Here is a 19,684-nt window from a genome sequence, read left to right on the forward strand (position 1 = left end):
TACATTCTGTGGAAAGATCAGTTACTTTTTGCCACAAAGAAGGAATGATTTGATTGTTTCAAATTTGTTGAAATGTTTAAGCCTTCATTGGTCAGATACATTTATTGCATTTACTGATGGAGTGATTCTATCAGAACACACTTCCTTTCACTCTGAGTGGGAGACTTATTCGCGGTCCCCATCTTTTCCCTCAGAGGTAATCAGTTGAGGTCAGATGTTCTCAGTGGTCCGTCTGTCCAGCAGCATCAAACACACCTGGACTCTGCACTTATGGTATGTAAATGTACAAACACCACTGTCAAGCAGAGCTACTCAAGTGACCTTCTGGTCCCAACAGTGTCAGTGCTGTACTCTGTAGACCCCAAGGGTTTTCAGTGGACCACAAAAGATCTGATGGTGTTTCTACTGCACATGTTGACCTTCAACCCTGTTCCAGCTGCTGGAGGAGAACATGATCAGCTTCGTGAGGAAGGAGATGAAGAGAGTCCAGAGGCTCCTGACTACAGATTACCCAGAGAGCTACTGGAGTCAGACTGAGGACGACGAGGTGCTGGTGGGTGAAGATGAAGAGAAGAGGAAGAGCAGCAGGGAGGCGTTTCTGAAGATCACACTGCACCTCCTGAGGAGAATGAAGGAGGAGGAGCTGGCTGATCGTCTGCAGAGCAGTAAGACTGGAGATTCACCTCATCTCTATTTCAAGTATTAGGATTGTCTCTGAAAGCTGGAGACATCTGGACTGGCTTCAGGTCACCTGGGGATGCTTCAGCTCTCATCAGAAAGACTGGTCCACTTTTATTTCGAATATGAGAGAAAAACATCAGTGACTAATAACACATTTTAGATCACCAAACTTGATCTTGTGATTGGCTTAGAGTAGCTGACACTGGACCTGCTTTGTTTGGTTCTGATCAGTTCCAGTTTGTTGTTCATCATGGTTTCATCTACGATTCTTCATCCAAGATGAAGTCATCTGACTGTCTATTTATCCATCTCCTGGAAAGGTTGAGTTTGTGCTTGTTCACAAAGTATTTATCATTTTCTTTCACATGTTCAGCTTTATCTTTTGGCCCTTCAATCATCTCCAGGTCACTCGTTGTAGGTCCACAGCTTCACACCAGTTCAGTTTTACTTATTTGACAAGTGGTTTCTAAGACCTGAATTACAGACAATCACCACAATGACTCTTTCTTCTCCAGGAACTCGTGCTGCTGGGTGTCAACATGAGCTGAAGTGTAGACTGCAGAAGAACTCTCAGTGTATCTTCGAGGGGATCACCAGAGCAGGAAACCCAACTCTTCTCAATGACATCTTCACAGAGCTCTACATGACAGAGGGAGGGGCTGCAGGGGTCAACGATGAACACGAGGTCAGACAGATTGAAGCAGCATCCAGGAAGTCAACCAGACCAGAAACAACCATCAGACGAGAAGACATTTTTAAAGGCTTACCAGGAAGAGATGGACCAATCAGAACAGTGCTGACAAAGGGAGTGGCTGGTATTGGGAAAACAGTCTTGACACAGAAGTTCACTCTGGACTGGGCTGAAGACAAAGCCAACCAGGACATACAGTTCCTGTTTCCATTCACCTTCAGAGAGCTGAATGTGCTGAAAGGGACAAAGTACAGCTTGGTGGAACTTGTTCATCTCTTCTTCACTGAAACCAAAGAAGCAGGAATCTGCCGTTTTGAAGAATATCAGGTTGCCTTCATCTTAGACGGTCTGGATGAGTGTCGACTTCCTCTGGACTTCAACAACAACAAGATCCTGACTGATGTTACAGAGTCCGCCTCAGTGGATGTGCTGCTGACCAATCTCATCAGGGGGAATCTGCTTCCCTCTGCCCGCCTCTGGATCACCACAAGACCTGCAGCGGCCAATCAAATCCCTCCGCAGTGTGTTGGCATGGTGACAGAGGTCAGAGGATTCACAGACCTCCAGAAGGAAGAGTACTTCAGGAAGAGATTCAGAGATGCAGAGCAGGCCCAAAGAGTCATGAAACACATCAAGACCTCCAGAAGTGTCCACATCATGTGCCACATCCCAGTCTTCTGCTGGATCACTGCCACAGTCCTGGAGGACGTGTTGAAGACCAGAGAGGGAGGAGAGCTGCCCAGGACCCTGACTGAGATGTACATCTATTTCCTGGTTGTTCAGGTCAAACTGATGAACACCAAGTTGAATCAACGACCTGCTACAGATCCACACTGGAATCCAAAGAGCGAACGGATGATCTTGTCTTTAGGAAAACTGGCTTTTGAGCAGCTGCAGAAAGGCAACCTGATCTTCTATGAATCAGACCTGACAGAGTGTGACTTGGATATCAGTGCAGCCTCAGTGTACTCAGGAGTGTTCACACAGATCTTTAAAGAGGAGAGAGGACTCTACCAGGACAAGGTGTTCTGCTTTGTCCATCTCAGCGTTCAAGAGTTTCTTGCTGCTCTTCATGTCAATCTGACCTTCTTCAATTCTGGTGTCAATCTGCTCCCTAAAAAACAAACATCAAGGATGTCTAAAGTCTCTAAGAGTCAACTTGAATTAAACTTCTATCAGAATGCTGTGGAGGCGGCATTACAGAGTCCAAATGGACACCTGGATTTGTTCCTTCGTTTCCTCCTTGGTCTTTCACTGAAGACCAATCAGAAACTCCTTGGACTGGTGACTCAGAAAGGACCTCACTCAGGGACCAATCAGAAAACAATTGGATTCATCAAGGAGAAGATCAGTGACAACTTGTCTCCAGAGAAAAACATCAATCTGTTCCACTGTTTGAATGAACTCCGAGATCATTCACTCGTGGAACAGATCCAACAGCAGCTGAGATCAGGATGTCTCTCAGTAGATCATCTTTCTCCTGCTCACTGGTCGGCTCTGGTCTTCATCCTACTCTCATCTGATGAAGATCTGGACGTGTTTGATCTGAAGAAATACTCTGCTTCAGAGGAGGTTCTTCTGAGGTTCATGCCAGTGGTCAAGGCTTCATGTAAATCTCAGTAAGTGGATGAAATGCTGAGTTTGTGAGGAATTTCAGTTTCCTTTTATAAATCCAAATGAATCCAAATATGAATAATCAAAGGCATTTATGTTCCTGGTTGATTCTTTCATAGACTGAGTGGCTGTAACCTGTCAGAGAGAAGTTGTGAACGTCTGTCTTCAGTTCTCAGCTCTCAGTCCTCCAGTCTGAGACACTTGGATCTGAGTAACAATAACCTGTGGGATTCAGGTCTAGAGCAGTTGTCTGCTGGACTGGAGAGTCCACATTGTCACCTGGAGACTCTCAGGTCAGAATAAAATTTGTCTGAAAATGTATAAATTCTTCTTGATGAGGATTTTCCAGTGTCAAATACTTTTTAAAATAAGTTGCCACCAATTTGTAGCTTTATATTCAAGTTATGTTACTCAAAGTGATTCAATGTGTTACCTAAAATTCAATATTTGACTATTATCATGTGAAGTATAATTCTTCATTTATTGTATTTATTCAGACTGAGTGGCTGTAAACTGTCAGAGAGAAGTTGTGAATGTCTGTCTTCAGTTCTCAGCTCTCAGTCCTCCAGTCTGAGACACCTGGATCTGAGTAACAACCAGCTGGAGGATTCAGGGATAAAGCTGCTGTGTGTCGGACTTCAGAGTCCAAATTGTCACCTGGTAACGCTCAGGTAAACATATTGCCATTTGAGAAACTGAAAAAGGTCTTTGTGAAGACTATTATGGTCAATGGAATTGTATTCAAACTTCATATACACTTCTGATTCAAATTTTGCAACCTTAACATTTATAGGTTATACTGAATTTGCTGGTCAGTGATCTTTTTTTTTTTTCAAATGATGGATGGCAAAAGAAATAGAAAACTCTGAGGTCACTATATAGCGTTTTTTTTTACATGACAAAGATTTTTCATGAGATTATTAGCCAGTGTCATATTTTGTTTAAAAAATCTCCAAATTATAATTATATTCAAAGTAACATTACTATAAGGCGATGAAATGAAAATGCTGTCTCTAATTTCTTGAAAGGTTTTGTTGGTGGTTCGCTGGCATGAATCTAACGTTACTAAATAACTTGTTGTACAAACAGCATTTCTCTCAGAGCACATTAGAATCAAGCAAAATGTTCTGGCTACAAAAATTGATCAAAGAAAGCCACATTAAATACACTGGTTCCTCTGCTGCAACTCAACATCTTTTCAGTGGAACTGGCACACTCAGGGAACTCATGCTGATGGAACCCTCTTCCCTTCCTCTTTCTTCTCGTCATAGACTGAGTGGCTGTAACCTGTCAGCGAGAAGTTGTGAACGTCTGTCCTCAGTTCTCAGCTCTCAGTCCTCCAGTCTGACAGAGCTGGATCTGAGTAACAACGACCTGCAGGATTCAGGTGTAAAGCAATTGTCTGCTGGACTGGAGAGTCCACATTGTCACCTGGAAACTCTCAGGTCAGTAAGCATCTGTTTTATTTTAAGACTGCTATATATTTCTCTTATGATTATTCTCGTCACATGATGATCTTCAATGTCTCCTTTCCAGTCTCTCAGGTTGTCTGATCACAGAAGAAGGTTGTTCTTCTCTGGCCTCAGCTCTGAACTCCAACCCGTCCCATCTGAGACAGCTGGACCTGAGCTTCAACCATCCGGGAGACTCAGGAGTGAAGCTGCTGTCTGCTGGACTGGAGGATCCACACTGGAGGCTGGAGACGCTCATGTAAGAATTCAAGAACTTAAATACTGCAGATGCATAAACATAAAACCACAGTTTTCAACAAGAATTAACATAAACATAGAAATATTTGATTTCAGATGTCTGAGAGGTTCTCAGTCATCCAGGTCATGGTGAATTCTTATCAAAATCTTCTTGTTGTGGCAACTGGACTTGAATTTCTTTACTTTAAGATGTTTCACCCTTCATCCCCCTCATCATGCACCCTCTGAACAGCCAGGAAAGATTCACCACCAGAACCCCAGTAACTTCTGCATGAGCCTCAGTTCATGTGTTCCAACAGGTTTCACTCCTTTAACTTTACCTTTTCACACTCCAATCCAGGTAATCCCAGAAAAGTTGCTTTTCTGTCCCAACGAACAGCAGCCACATTAGCATAGAACACCCTTCGACCAAGTTTCGGAGTTTCTGCCGATCACCTCATACATTTAAATAACAAGCCACCATAACCTAGACCACCCAAAACCGTGGCAGTTAAATTTGCAAACTCTCCACAGGTCATTAGAACTGAAGAAGCCTCTCAGATGAAGTGTGAAACATCTTCAAGTGAAGAAATTCAAGTCCAGTAGCCATGTGAGATGCGGTTCTGGAATAGAATTTGCCCCCAATCCTTGAGTTTTACTTACCTGATCTCAATAAAAACACACTGCTGTGTTGATCCCTCACATCAGCAGGTCCAGATATGAAGTCTTTGTTTGCAAAGCTGAAATAGTGACAGCATTTAGGTTTCACCACTCAAAAGGAGAAATCAGTTTTTGAAAAACAGGTGATGAGATTCTTGTGTTTCTTCCTCCAGGGTGGACCATGGTGGAGAGCACAGGTTAAAACCTGGTCTGAGGAAGTGTAAGTGTGGATTTTCTCTTGATTCATGACAATTAAACACAATCAGCTTTGACTGAAACACAGAGCTGATAGTTGAGGGGTTTCGTGGTTCAATCAGGGTTAACAGTAGATGACTGACAACCTGGACATCATGAGACTTTACAGAGAGTCACATCTCAGGGTTTCAAGGAAAATGAATCAAAGAGATGATTCAAATGATTCATTGTTTTTGTGTCTTATATTCTCTATCAGATTGGTGTGAACTCACATTGGACTCAAACACTGCAAGCAGACGTCTGAAACTGTCTGACAACAGGACAGTGAAAGGCGTAGAAGAACAACAACCATATCCTGATCATCCAGAGAGTTTTGACCAGTGGCCTACGTTGCTGTGTAGAAATGGTTTGACTGGTCGCTGTTACTGGGAGGTGGAGTGGAGAGGAAGTGTTTATGTAGCAGTGACTTACCGAGGAATCAGAAGGAAAGGATTGTGGAGGCACATGTTTGAATGGAACGACCAGTCGTGGAGTCTGTTATGCTCTGCCAGTGGTTACGATGTCTGTCACAATAACACAGTGACAACTATCTCGTCCCCTGTTGTCTCTAACAGAGTTGCAGTGTATGTAGACTGTCCTGCTGGCATTCTGTCCTTCTACAGCGTCTCTTCTGACAAACTGATTCACCTCCACACCTTCAACACCACATTTACCCAACCTCTCCATCCTGGGTTTAGAGTCGATTCTGGTTCCTCAGTGTCTCTATGTTGTTTGCAGGAGGGAGAGTCTTCACTCTGAACATCAGTCTTGTGACTCGGCTGTTAGGTCACAACACTCAGTAAGAATGCTGTCTTTTTCGGTATCTCCCTCGACCAGAACACATGCAGTTGTCAAGTTTAGCTGATGTTGTGTTGTATGTATCACTGAAGTGACAAAATTAAGGGCTTCCTTCTTATTTAATTTTAGAAAGTATAAACCATCAACTTCCTGGTAACATTATATCAAAATATTTATTTGAGCATATGTTGATTTTGGCAGTCGTCCAGGGGTTTCTTTTCTTGTATTTTGATAGTGTAAAACAGATTATGATATTGTTTATTCCAGACCACTATAGCACTCTATCAAAGTCAACTGTAGTTAGTGATGGGACGAGCGACACAGGTGCGTCAGCACTGAGCCGAGAGCCCAAGAGTGAAACCCCGTATCGGTGCGTGTATTGATTTAAGAAAGAATCACGTGACCGATACAGGAACTGTATTGTTTGGATGTGCCTCGCCAGAGTGTGTTTAACATGTCGTGGGTTTGTTGGATGGAGTTTTGCGTCATTATGGATCATTCTAAGACGTTTTCCCCAGTGAGGAATAATTTTGATCTTGTGACGCCAAACAAGGTAAATCTTTTTCTCCTTTGAGCATTGTTTACTGTTATATACTATTTTTTACGGTGGCGCATGTAATATTTCTCAGTTCGAGAGATGTACCGTGTGTACAATGACGATCAGCGGGACGTTGGAACGGGTGGTCGCTTTAATGGCAGAGCATATTCCAGAGTGAGAAGTAGAAGAAGTCTAAGAATACGAAGTCTGAGAAGTAGAAGAAGAAGTGGAGTATCGGTTGGGTGATACCGCTTATATAGTATACGTATCATTGACATTAAAGCATCAACATCAGGGGATCAACATTTAAAGCAACAACATATTCCTACGGAATATTACAGCGCATTGCACTCATTTAGTCAGTTGATCAAGTGAATGACCTGTGATACATATGATAGTCAGTTAAAGAGCCTTACAGTTGCTTTATTCATTTTATCTCGTAAAGGCTATCTCTAAGGCTGGGGAGCTGGTGTCTAAGAGGAGAAATTGCCTTGGAGCAAAGACACCAAAAACTTTTGTTCCTCAATAAAAATTCATAAACCAATGCCGTTTTTGTCTTATTTCATATGATTTAACAGTTATGTTAACAAAAATGTGTACATAAGTTAAAAATTGTAACTCTGATTTGTAACTCAAATTTGCTATATTTTACATACTAACTCAGTTTAGCATTTACATAAACAAGGAATTTCTTTACCTGCAATGATTTTATAACTACTGCAGGTGTCACTATTGGGTGACCAACACAGTATCAATACAGAGCTGACACAGTTTGTATAGTGTGTCAATACACTCCTTGAGGTATCATCGTCCCATCACTACCTTTGGGTCCACGGCCATCAGACTTCACTCTGCCATCTATGTATTTGTAGATGTCTTTTGCTATCTTTTAATTGTCTTCTAATTGTCTCTCTATTTATATCCATATTTATTGATACTATAACGGTCACGCTTCTGTGACAAAAGAATTACCCCTACGGGGATCAATAAGATACTTCTTATCTTAACATAGGGTAACTTGACAGAACACGATGACTCTATTTGTCAGGTCACTTGGCTTTTTACACCTGCATACATTCTCGTATCAGTTTCACCCCATTTTTTCTCTCACATGGTCATGAAATCAAGGTGACAAGGAAGTACAGAGGTTGTTGTTAAGTTGTGGAAGCATGGATTTTAAAGTGAAGAGATGCTGAAGGAATCCGCCTCCATCCTGTTGTCTCTCCAGCTTGAGATCAGTCCAACCACCACTCATCGAACCCACAGGTTACACTAATTTCACACCAGATATCAATCGTACAGGTAAGCCAGCATTGTTGGAGGTGAAAGCTATTGAATCTGTCCATGAAGAAATGAACTCTATTTATAAAAATACCTTCATTTTGTCATTTTTGAGGAATTGTCCATTGTTAGCTTAGCAGGTGATTGGTAACTCAAGGTTAGCCATGTTCAGGAGGCAGGGACCGGCACGTTAACTTAGAATCTGAGCTGACTTCCAATGTAGCTCTCTGCTAATCTCTCTTGCAAACTTCAACCGTCTTTGAACACGAACATGTCAAAGGCTGTCTGCCTCTGGTCCTGAGGAAAGGGAATAACTCTGAGAGAAACATCTGAATCAGGTTTGTCTGGTTTTCACGTCACTCAGGAATCACATGAAAATCTAGACACCAAACACTGCAGGATTTGAAGGTATGACTTCATTCCAAGCAGACTCCGGGAGACAGCAGGACCGCAAGGGAGAGAGAGCAGCATTTGGTCTCGACATGACGGAGGAGTTTCTGCAAGTCGACCCGGAGGGAGTTCAGCAGGTGAGAATCCTAGCTGAGAAATCCACAAAATGTCAGAACTCGATCACTTGGATCACATTTTATGATTTTGTGTTTCATTTTGATCTTCGGACTCTGGGGGACGTCCTGGTTCTTCACAGGAAACGTTGTTTTAAAATAGTCTGTTTATTTCGTTAGACGTCTTCGTAAACTACAGCTTGTCAAGGGTTCTTTCTAAGTGTTTTAGTTTAATACTGCGATACTATGAATTACACAATGTGTTTTGGTGCTTCGTGTGATTTTTAAAAGACAGTAATTGTATCCAGCTGATGAATCAGCCATTTCTTACAGAAATAAAAAAAAGACATTTTAACCATGTACTGGTTTTGATTGGTTTGTCATTGAAGACAAATTAAAATCTGCACCTACTAAAGTATAGACGAAGAAATGCCTTCATTGCCACATTGAGTTCTTTTGACCACACAAGGAACAGCACCAGGGAGCAGTTGGGGGTTCAGTGTGTAGCTCAACAACACTTTGACAGGCTAGGAGGAACCGGGAATTGAACCAGGAATGTTCAGGTCCAAGGACGAATGCTCAAACCCCCCTGAACCATGTTGCCTCATATATATATATATATATATATATATATATATATTCTAGGTGCCAGTTTGATAAAATCAAAATATGAATCCAGGAAGTGCCAGAACTGGTGCCACAGCATTCATTCACCCAGCTTAGTTTTGTTTTGACAGGTTGTGATGCAGGACGAAGGTTCTGAAGTATGAACTGTCAAAGTAAAACAGGAAGTGAGGAGAGGAAGAAACAGAGACAGAAGATAACAGATAAAAAAGTGTAACAACAAATAAAATAAAGACTTTGCCATGAATGAGTGTGAGGACAGAGAGGAGGGAGTCCTTCCATCTAAAATCGCTCTGCATGGAGACGATGATGTCCGGACTGAAGCTCAGAGGTGAGAGGATGATCTCCAACTGTCTGTGACGGATCTCCATGTTAGAGCTCATCTTTATTCACCCTCTCACTTTTGTGTTGAAGTCCTGAGCAGCAGCTCAGACCAGGATCTGGACCCAGTTGTTTGTCCCTCAGAAGTGACTGTTCGATGGACTTGCTAATAGACTTCAAAGGTGGACGTTCCACTGATCAAAGGTCAGAATTAAAAACCAAAGACTATCGAAGTCCAGACAAGCAACCGTCTATGTTTGTTCCTGACGTTGTGATAATTTGTTTGTTCAAATGTTTAATTGCTATGAACGTAGATTTTGGTAATTTAATTTTGCATTGCATGTGATTGATGTATTTGTTATTTCTGATCATTTTGTTGCTCATGAATAATATTCTAAGTTTGAGTGAATTTTATCCTGATGTTTCAAGGCAGGTTTTCAAATCACTTTGATCATTTTTTGATGAAGGAGCTTGAATGAGCAAAAATCACTCCACCATCATTATTCATCCTCTGAATCTGGTTGTGCTGAAGCCCCAAGCAGCAGCTCAGACCCGGACCTGGACCTGAACCTGGATCTGGATCTGGATCTGGATCTGGACCCAGTTGTGTGTCCCTCAGAAGTGATTGTTCGATGGAGCGGCCATTAGACTTCAAAGGTGGACGTTCCACTGATCCAAGGTCAGATTGAAAAACCTAAATTGCTCGACCTCCAGACAAACTGCCTTCTATGTTTTGTTCTGTATTCTATGATATGTATATTACTAACTCTGTCATGATCTTATGACTGTTTATCACTCATATTGCAATTTTCAATTTCAAATACATTCAAATTCAAATTCTCCATTTCTGACCAGTTTGCATTTCATCCAATGGATCCGTGTAGAAAACATGACATACTTTACAGGACAGGTCCTTCCCTTTTCATCGCCTGGCGTCCCCTGTTGTCCAGAGAGTGATGTTACATTCTGTGGAAAGATCACTTACTTTTTGCCACAAAGAATGTTTCAAATTTGTTAAAGTGTTTCAGCTTACAGTGGTCAGATACATTTACTGATGGAGTGATTCTATCAGGATGTAGAAGAAGTTAAATTTGTGTCAGACAGTGAGGTGTTAAATCAACATGAGTTTTATGTTTGGGACAATTCGGGAAATGACTCTTACTCTTTTCCTGACTATACATGTAGAGTGATGTTTGGATGGTATGCAGGATATTAGATTGTAATTTTTAAAATTTCTTTCAAATTAAATTTTGAGGTTTATCAATTATGATGATCTTATTCAGCCAAGACTGTACATACCCTTACCTTTATATTTGAGGATATAATTGTAATGCTGGTTTTTCTGTTTTTAGTTGAGACTTACTGGTTCCTCTCAGTAATGGTCAAGTTCAATAAGAGAGTTTAGAATCAAAGATACCTGATCGGAGACAGGATAAAAGATTTGGTCCAGCAGTGCTGACTCTAGATGATCTACCAAAGGGGTTTCAGACAAATCTGTAGCACAAAGACAATGGAATTAAGTCCAAGACTCAGGGAGTCCATTAGAATCGAAAAAAGTCTAATCTCCCAAGGTTCGGGTTCAGAAATAAAATAAGATGTTGCTGAGAAGATGAAACTCAGAACTTTGAAAATAAAAGAATAATGCTGGGAAATCGGATTAGGGGAGAAAAGTCTAAAAAATAGCAAAGTCCAGTTACTATGACAAGATTTTAACACAATACCGTGTTTGATAAAAAAATCCAGGTTTGGCCTTTTACAATAAAAAACAACCTTCGAATGGAAAATAGAACACCATTCAACCTGGATTCATTGTTTTGAGAACACACTTCCTTTCACTCTGAGTGAGAGAATTACTCGTGGTCTCCATCTTTTCCCCTCAGAGGTGATCAGCTGAAGTCAGATGTTCTCAGTGGTCCGTCTGTGTGCGGAGAGGAATGCTTTATTTAACTTCCGAGCCGCTCAGCAGCATCGCAAGCAAGCACGATGCACTGTATACCGGATCTACTTTCATATTTTGTTTTAAAAAGCTGCCCGCACAAGTGGCCCGCATGATATCAAAATAAAGTCGGGTTCATAAGTAAGGCTCGAGTTTATATATTGACGGTCCGACATGAAGAGGTTTGACTCTGTGCCCGGAGCTGACTGGAGCCGATCCAACGCTCCGAGTTCCTCTCCGATGATTGGAAATAAAAGTGTGCGCGTTGTTTAACTATCAGTTGCTCGTGAAAATCCTCGGTAAATGTCGGCCGCGAAGCGTCTTCATGAGTTTGCGCCGTATTATCCACTGCGATCCACTCTATAATTTAGGAATAAAAATGACAGTGTTTTTAGAAACTACCTTCAACTGCAATCGATACATTTTTAGCTATGCTGTGTTTCGGTTTGATTTTAGCGCCTGCACAACTTTTCTGTTTGGGCTGTTTCGATGAACACACAATGGATATCCTGGCAGTAATGGTAGAAAGACACACACAAAGCTCTTTCTCAAGCTTTACAAGCTGGCAGTATTAATGTTTCTTCCAAATGGTGTGACTTTTTTGATTTAGCTACGAGTTCAGCAACAAGGCATCTAGCTTTGAGGGCTCTCTCGTTTACCTTTGTGGTTTTTCTCCCAAAAATTGCCCGCTATTGGATAGCTTCTCACCACACACCAAGCACAGCGGAGTCGGTGCCGTTGCATCCCCGGTGAAAGTGAATCCAAATGAAAGATAGCTTTCACTGTATTGCCTCGAGCTCACCGTCTTTTCTTTTGACGATCTCCATCACTGTCACTCGCTCGTCTTGCTGTGGCATTGTGTCACTGACGTGATGACGTAGCGAGTGGCGTTCCATTTCTTAGGGAGAGTCGCGTCTTATAATCCAGTGCGCCCTGATAATTGTCAACGGCACACCTGACGATCTCTCACGGCGCACTGGTTGAAAATCACCGCTTGACAGGACCTTCCCTTTTCTTCACCTGCCGCCCCCTGCTGTCCAGAGAGTGATGTTACATTCTGTGGAAAGATCAGTTACTTTTTGCCACAAAGAAGGAATGATTTGATTGTTTCAAATTTGTTGAAATGTTTAAGCCTTCATTGGTCAGATACATTTATTGCATTTACTGATGGAGTGATTCTATCAGAACACACTTCCTTTCACTCTGAGTGGGAGACTTATTCGCGGTCCCCATCTTTTCCCCCAGAGGTGATCAGTTGGGGTCAGATGTTCTCAGTGGTCCGTCTGTCCAGCAGCATCAAACACACCTGGACTCTGTACTTATGGTATGTAAATGTACAAACACCACTGTCAAGCAGAGCTACTCAAGTGACCTTCTGGTCCCAACAGTGTCAGTGCTGTACTCTGTAGACCCCAAGGGTTTTCAGTGGACCACAAAAGATCTGATGGTGTTTCTACTGCACATGTTGACCTTCAACCCTGTTCCAGCTGCTGGAGGAGAACATGATCAGCTTCGTGAGGAAGGAGATGAAGAGAGTCCAGAGGCTCCTGACTACAGATTACCCAGAGAGCTACTGGAGTCAGACTGAGGACGACGAGGTGCTGGTGGGTGAAGATGAAGAGAAGAGGAAGAGCAGCAGGGAGGCCTTTCTGAAGATCACACTGCACCTCCTGAGGAGAATGAAGGAGGAGGAGCTGGCTGATCGTCTGCAGAGCAGTAAGACTGGAGATTCACCTCATCTCCATTTCAAGTACTTAGATTGTCGGAATGACTGAACACTGACTTTTTCTTCTCCAGGAACGGTTTCTGAGCATCAACATGAGCTGAAGTGCAGACTGCAGAAGAACTTTCAGTGTGACCTCCAGAAGGAAGAGTACTTCAGGAAGAGATTCAGAGATGCAGAGCAGGCCCAAAGACTCATGAAACACATCAAGACCTCCAGAAGTGTCCACATCATGTGTCACATCCCAGTCTTCTGCTGGATCACTGCCACAGTTCTGGAGGACGTGTTGAAGACCAGAGAGGGAGGAGAGCTGCCCAGGACCCTGACTGAGATGTACATCTATTTCCTGGTTGTTCAGGTCAAACTGATGAACACCAAGTTGAATGAAGGACCTGCTACAGATCCACACTGGAATCCAGAGAGCAAACGGATGATCTTGTCTTTAGGAAGACTCGCTTTTGAGCAGCTGAAGAAAGGCAACCAGATCTTCTATGAATCAGACCTGACAGAGTGTGACTTGGATATCAGTGCAGCCTCAGTGTACTCAGGAGTGTTCACACAGATCTTTAAAGAGGAGAGAGGACTCTACCTGGACAAGGTGTTCTGCTTTGTCCATCTCAGCATTCAAGAGTTTCTCGTTGCTCTTCATGTCCATCTGACCTTCTTAAATTCTGGTGTCAATCTGCTCCCGAAAAAACAAACATCAAGGATGTCTAAAGTTTTTCATAAGAGTTCAGCTCAAACAGACTTCTATCAGAATGCTGTGGAGGCGGCATTACAGAGTCCAAATGGACACCTGGACTTGTTCCTTCGTTTCCTCCTTGGTCTTTCACTGAAGACCAATCAGAAACTCCTTGGATTGATGACTCAGGAAGGACCTCACGCAGGGACCAATCAGGAAACAATTGGATTCATCAAGGAGAAGATCATTGACAACTTGTCTCCAGAGAAATCCATCAATCTGTTCCACTGTTTGAATGAACTCAGAGATCATTCACTCGTGGAACAGATCCAACAGCAGCTGAGATCAGGATGTCTCTCAGTAGATCGTCTTTCTCCTGCTCACTGGTCGGCTCTGGTCTTCATCCTACTCTCATCTGATGAAGATCTGGACGTGTTTGATCTGAAGAAATACTCTGCTTCAGAGGAGGCTCTTCTGATGTTCATGCCAGTGGTCAAGGCTTCAAATAAATCTGAGTAAGTGGATGAAATGCTGAGTTTGTGAAAAATTTCAATTTTCTTTGGCACGTAGTTTGAATCCATGTATGAATAATCAAAGACATTTGCTTTCATTGTTGATTCTTCATAGACTGAGTGACTGTAACCTGACAGAGAGAAGTTGTGAACGTCTGTCTTCAGTTCTCAGCTCTCAGTCCTCCAGTCTGACAGAGCTACATCTGAGTAACAACAACCTGCAAGGTTTCGCTGCCTCTAAATTTGAGAGACCACATTGTCACCTGGAAATTTTCAGTTCAGCCTTTGCTTTTTTAAACAGTGAAAAGGGCTTTTGCAAATAAATACTGTATATGCCATATAATTATATATCAAATTAACTTGCACACCAAGATCAGTGTTTCATATAGTATCTTAAATGACATATGCCAAATGAAAAATAGAATTCATCAAAAAAGGAACAAAGAAATATCAAGCTCTAAATTATACCACATTAAATATAATCAATAGATAAAGGGAACACTGAATGTTCAATGTCTTACTTACAACAATTCCCATAAGTTTAAACAGACTTTTTTTTCAGGTTGAGTGGCTGTAAGCTGTCAAAGAGAAGTTGTAAACGTCTGTCCTCGGTGCTCCAATCTCAGTCCTCCAGTCTGAGAGAGCTGGATCTGAGTAACAACAACCTGCAGAACGCGGGGCCCGAGCTGCTGTCTGCTGGACTGCAGAGTCCATTTTGTCATCTGGAGATTCTCAAGTCAGGATATTGCTTTTGGAAAATGAAAAGTGTTTTTGTGAAGAAATGTATGAGATATTACATTCAAATGCTGCTTACACTACTTATCTAGATTTTCCAACCATATCATTCACGGGTTATTCTGAATTTGCTAGTCAGGATCAGTGATAAGTATTTTTTGAAACAATTTACATTAAAAAAGATTTAGAAACTCTCATAATCATAATATAGCTGTTTTTTTTTCAATGTGATAAATTCTATATTACAGGATTAACCGGTGTCAAATTTTGAAAATCTCCAATTTATATTTTGATATTCAAAGTTACATTTCTTTCAAGGGGTCAAATTAAAATGCTGTCTCTAATTATATTATCATCAACAGGAAAGGGAAAAGTAAAACTAGTATTCTGCAGTCCATTATAATTATTTAAATGATATATCTCTTCAGGTTGAGTGGCTGTAACCTGTCAAAGAGAAGTTGTGAACATCTGTCCTCAGTTCTCAGCTCTCAGTCCTCCAGTCTGAGACACCTGGATCTGAGTCACAATGATCTGCAGGATTCAGGTGTTAAGCAGTTGTCTGCTGGTCTGGAGAGTCCACATTGTCACCTGGAAACCCTCAGGTCAGTATACATGAAGTGCTGCTATGTATTTTACTATGGTTATTGTTGTCACATGATGTTCTTCAATTTCTCCTTCCCAGTCTCTCAGGTTGTCTGATCACAGAAGAAGGTTGTTCTTCTCTGGCCTCAGCTCTGAACTCCAACCCGTCTCATCTGAAAGAACTGGACCTGAGCTTCAACCATCCGGGAGACTCAGGAGTGAAGCTGCTGTCTGCCGGACTGGAGGATCCACACTGGAGGCTGGAGACGCTCAGGTATGAATTCAAGAACTCAAATACTGCAAACGTGTAAACATGAAACTACAGTTCAGGCCATAAGTAGTACAGTAGTACCCTAACAAGAATTTACCAAGAACAGCTGTTCCAGATGTGACGCCTTTGTTTGCAAATCTGAATTAGCGGTTGCATTTAGGTTTCACTGCTCAAAAGTTTTGAAAAATAAGTGATGACATTCTTGTGTTTTTCCCTCCAGGGTGGACCATGGTGGAGAGCACAGGCTAAAACCTGGAATAGAGAAGTGTAAGTGTAGATTTTCTCCTGAGCCATGTATCTAAACACAGAGCTGATAGTTTAGGTGTTTAATGGTTAAACAGTCAATGAAATGCATTATTAGACTTTACAGAATGTCACATCTCAGAATTTCAAGGAAATAAACCATCATATGATTCATACATTCCAGATTGGTGTGAACTCACACCGGACGCAAATACTGCAAGCAGATGTCTGAAACTGTCTGCCAACAACAGGACAGTGACAGCTGTAGAAGAAAAACGACCATATCCCGATCATCCAGAGAGATTTGACCACTGGTCTCTGCTGCTGTGTAGCAATAGTTTTACTGGTCGCAGTTACTGGGAGGTGGAGTGGAGAGGAAGTGTCACTGTAGCAGTGAGTTACAGAGGAATCAGAAGGAAAGGATGTCAGATGGATATGTGGTTTGGATGGAACGACCAGTCGTGGAATCTGTTCTGCTCTTCCAGTGGTTACCAAGTCCGTCACAATAACACAGTAACATCCATCTCCTCCCCTGTTGTCTCTGACAGAGTTGCAGTGTATGTAGATTATCCTGGTGGCATTCTGTCCTTCTACTGCATCTCCCATGACAACCGCGTTCACCTCCACACCTTCTACACCACATTTACCCAACCTCTTCATCCTGGGTTTGGATTCGGTTCTGGTTCCTCAGTGTCTCTATGTTGTTTGCAGGAGGGAGAGTTTTCACTCTGAACATCAGTCTTGTGACTCAGCTGTCAGGTCACAACACTCAGTAAGAATGCTGTTTTTTTTGGTATCTCGACCAGAACACATCCGGTTGTCAAGTTTAGTGCCACAGGGGTGGACTCGGGCAGGGAACCACACCTCAGAGCAGGGATCTGGATTGAAAGCGCTTTATTTGGATTGAACAGCAGGTAGGGTGTCGCTGGTAAGCCCCTGGCCCCGAGACAGAGTTGCACGGGGCAGGGTGACGGCAGGACGGGCCCCGGGCAGGGTCAGATGTTACACCGGCCGGCTGGGTCCGGTCGTAACGGGGTTGGGATCCGGTCATGGCAGGGTAAAAGCTGGGCAGGGTCTGGTGGCTCACCTGGGTCACGGCAGGATCTCAGGCTGGGTCAAGGTCCGGTGGTCCACCAGGGGTTCCCGGTCTACACGCAGGGTCTGGTGGTTCAGAAAATTCAGATTTTTCATTAATATGAAGACTACAAAATTTGTTTTTTGTGATATTTTGAAGTAGTTTTAAAACATGGAATGGAATCTTGGCATTAGTTGAGGACTAATGTACTTTATGTTAAACAGGAGGTCTGAACTATGTTAAAATACCTTACTCAGAGAGGATGCAGATACCCGTGCTAGTGATGGACGTAGCAGTGGACTGTCATCGTGCACAATAACACCAGCTGCAAGCATATGGCATTAATAGGAGATACCTGCAATATGAGTTACTGTGGCAACAGCTATGCATCCTAATGGACATTGTTGAACTCTGACTCCTACTTAGATGTGACCTTCCTGTATGCAATGGACAATTGCTGCATAACGTTAGTGTCATAATGTCAGGGTGCCATTAAATTTTGGAGGGGAGAGTGTGAGAGTAGAAGACTAGACATCCCCCTCCCTTTTTTTGGTATTTAATTTGTTTTATTTCTTCAGTTAGTAACTTGCTCCTTTGCTCTCACTCAACTGTGAGTAGTTTTTGCTGAAACCCGGCCACAGCATTAGTTCAGTGCTGTGTTGGCTAGGGGTGGGCGATACTGGGAATTTTGGTATCAAAATTGCTTGGAAATGTCATGATCATTGAATAAGTGCCCCCCGTCCCCTTGAGTTAGTTTATTATAATTATGATAAACACAGCACAAAGATTTTAGGCAATAAAAATGATTTATTTTTTATTAAATAACTACAATGCAAACTTTAACAGTCATTTACATTGAATCCTCTAGTAGTATTAAAGTGCAGTTCAAAATAAATAGTAAAATATTCTGAAACACGTTAATGTACATGGTTCACAATAAGTTAGAGATTATGAGAGACTCATTTTTGGGGTAATAAATATTACACTAATGAAAATGGTGTTTCTTCTCATTCACTGTATAACTTTTACTTATATCATTACAATTCAGACCAAATAGGAAAGCAGTCACATAAATAACAATATCAATAACATATTCTTCTTCTTCTTTCGGCTTTTCCCTTCCGGGGTCGCCACAGCGAATCAACTTTCTCCATCCAACCCTATTCTCTGTATCCTCCTCTCTCACACCCACTACCTTCATACATATTGTGAACCTTTTATTTTTATCTGATTACTTTAGTAATAGACTAAATCAATTACTTGGGTAAAGGATGGCTGCAGCCCTTAGTAAAACAAGATTTTTTTTCACCTAGGTGAACATATAACCATTGAACCAATCTCCTAAAATTGATACCCAATTGATACCCAATTGCATTGTGAATATGATTCATCTAATCTGTTATTCACTGAATAACAGATTACCTGGGTATCGTTGATTTTTTTTGCCTGAAAAGCCTCTGCCAGAGTACATTGTCTCTGTGTCCGCAGTGGTGTTCTGGCTTGGGGATCCCCCTCCTCCTCCTCCTCCCTCAACTTCTTTGCTTGCAGCTCGTTGCTCTCTGTAGGGTGAGCTTTTTTCATGTTTGTGTAAATTCATGGCGTTACCACTGTAGCGGACCACTTTAGGAGCGAAGTATCGATCCCAGGACAATAGTATCTATAGAATATTGACTGTGGACACAGTAATATTGAACAGTGAACCATATATGTTTACTTGCAATCTGCACATGCGCAGACTCTGTAGGCGGGCTCATGTCTGTTGGTACGAATTGCTATTATCACCTGTGCGCTGCTCTTCTGTAAAATAACTAAGTGCTACTCTAATATCTCCGGTCGCCTTTTTTATACGCAAAACACAACAGTATCGATCCGATCCAAGTACTTGCTTAGTATCGATAATATCGATATTTGGTTCGATCCGCCCACCCGTAATAGCAGTGCTGGCGGGGTTTTTCCCCTCACTCTGTACTGTATATGTCCCATGGCTAACCTGCGTTGATTCCCGGAGCTGAGAAGAAGAAAATAAAGGACGATTCAAACAAGACAAACTTGTGTATTCCTTCCGAAACATGGAAAACGAAGAGGCTGCAAACTTAAACGCAACACGCACACACACACATACACACATATTTATCAACATAGACCTCAACATTCGTGACTCGCTACAATATATATGTGGAACAGTGACGATACACTTCAAGTGTGTGTGTGCGTGTGTGCGAGAGAGAGACAGCGAGATTGGAAGTCTTGGAGCAGCACCTAAACGGAAAAAAAAACCGCGTCATCAAATCG

The 19,684-nt window shown here is 42.1% G+C and overlaps 3 protein-coding genes across 3 annotated transcripts; all 3 read left to right on the plus strand.

Moving 5' to 3' along the window:
- The first annotated feature begins 270 nt into the window (after window positions 1–270).
- On the plus strand, window positions 271–19,681 carry LOC147227007 (protein NLRC3-like). Its single transcript, XM_086159979.1, has 10 exons — window positions 271–354; window positions 437–557; window positions 1,197–2,991; window positions 3,106–3,274; window positions 3,524–3,646; window positions 4,283–4,431; window positions 4,523–4,696; window positions 15,904–16,077; window positions 16,295–16,341; window positions 16,502–19,681. Exons 1-10 carry the CDS (start codon window positions 271–273, stop codon window positions 17,047–17,049), a joined length of 3,384 nt encoding a protein of 1,127 aa, XP_086016105.1. The 3' UTR covers window positions 17,050–19,681.
- Window positions 5,394–7,445, plus strand: LOC147227008 (stonustoxin subunit alpha-like). The gene is made up of 3 exons (XM_086159956.1): window positions 5,394–5,398; window positions 5,508–5,554; window positions 5,786–7,445. Exons 1-3 carry the CDS (start codon window positions 5,394–5,396, stop codon window positions 6,325–6,327), a joined length of 594 nt encoding a protein of 197 aa, XP_086016082.1. The 3' UTR covers window positions 6,328–7,445.
- Window positions 9,619–14,493, plus strand: LOC147227009 (NLR family CARD domain-containing protein 3-like). Its single transcript, XM_086159957.1, has 4 exons — window positions 9,619–9,643; window positions 10,166–10,254; window positions 13,057–13,177; window positions 13,367–14,493. Exons 1-4 carry the CDS (start codon window positions 9,619–9,621, stop codon window positions 14,491–14,493), a joined length of 1,362 nt encoding a protein of 453 aa, XP_086016083.1.
- Window positions 19,682–19,684: the final 3 nt, after the last annotated feature.

Source organism: Fistularia commersonii, chromosome 14, assembly GCF_037954325.1.
Source record: "Fistularia commersonii isolate RoL2024-O1a breed Wild chromosome 14, RoL_Fcom_v1.0, whole genome shotgun sequence".
NCBI lineage: Eukaryota > Metazoa > Chordata > Actinopteri > Syngnathiformes > Fistulariidae > Fistularia > Fistularia commersonii.

Excerpts from the sequence above, each read along its gene's own strand:
- LOC147227009 (XM_086159957.1), top strand. The coding sequence starts at position 9,619 with ATGATGTCCGGACTGAAGCTCAGAG. Across the intron at positions 10,255-13,056 it reads CAGTTGTGTGTCCCTCAGAA|CTGCTGGAGGAGAACATGAT; the intron begins GTGATTGTTCGA and ends ACCCTGTTCCAG. Across the intron at positions 13,178-13,366 it reads GGACGACGAGGTGCTGGTGG|GAACGGTTTCTGAGCATCAA; the intron begins GTGAAGATGAAG and ends TTTCTTCTCCAG.
- LOC147227008 (XM_086159956.1), top strand. Across the intron at positions 5,555-5,785 it reads AAAACCTGGTCTGAGGAAGT|ATTGGTGTGAACTCACATTG; the intron begins GTAAGTGTGGAT and ends ATTCTCTATCAG.
- LOC147227007 (XM_086159979.1), top strand. The coding sequence starts at position 271 with ATGGTATGTAAATGTACAAACACCACTGTCAAGCAGAGCTACTCAAGT. Across the intron at positions 2,992-3,105 it reads AAGGCTTCATGTAAATCTCA|ACTGAGTGGCTGTAACCTGT; the intron begins GTAAGTGGATGA and ends ATTCTTTCATAG. Across the intron at positions 16,078-16,294 it reads TGGAGGCTGGAGACGCTCAG|GGTGGACCATGGTGGAGAGC; the intron begins GTATGAATTCAA and ends TTTTCCCTCCAG.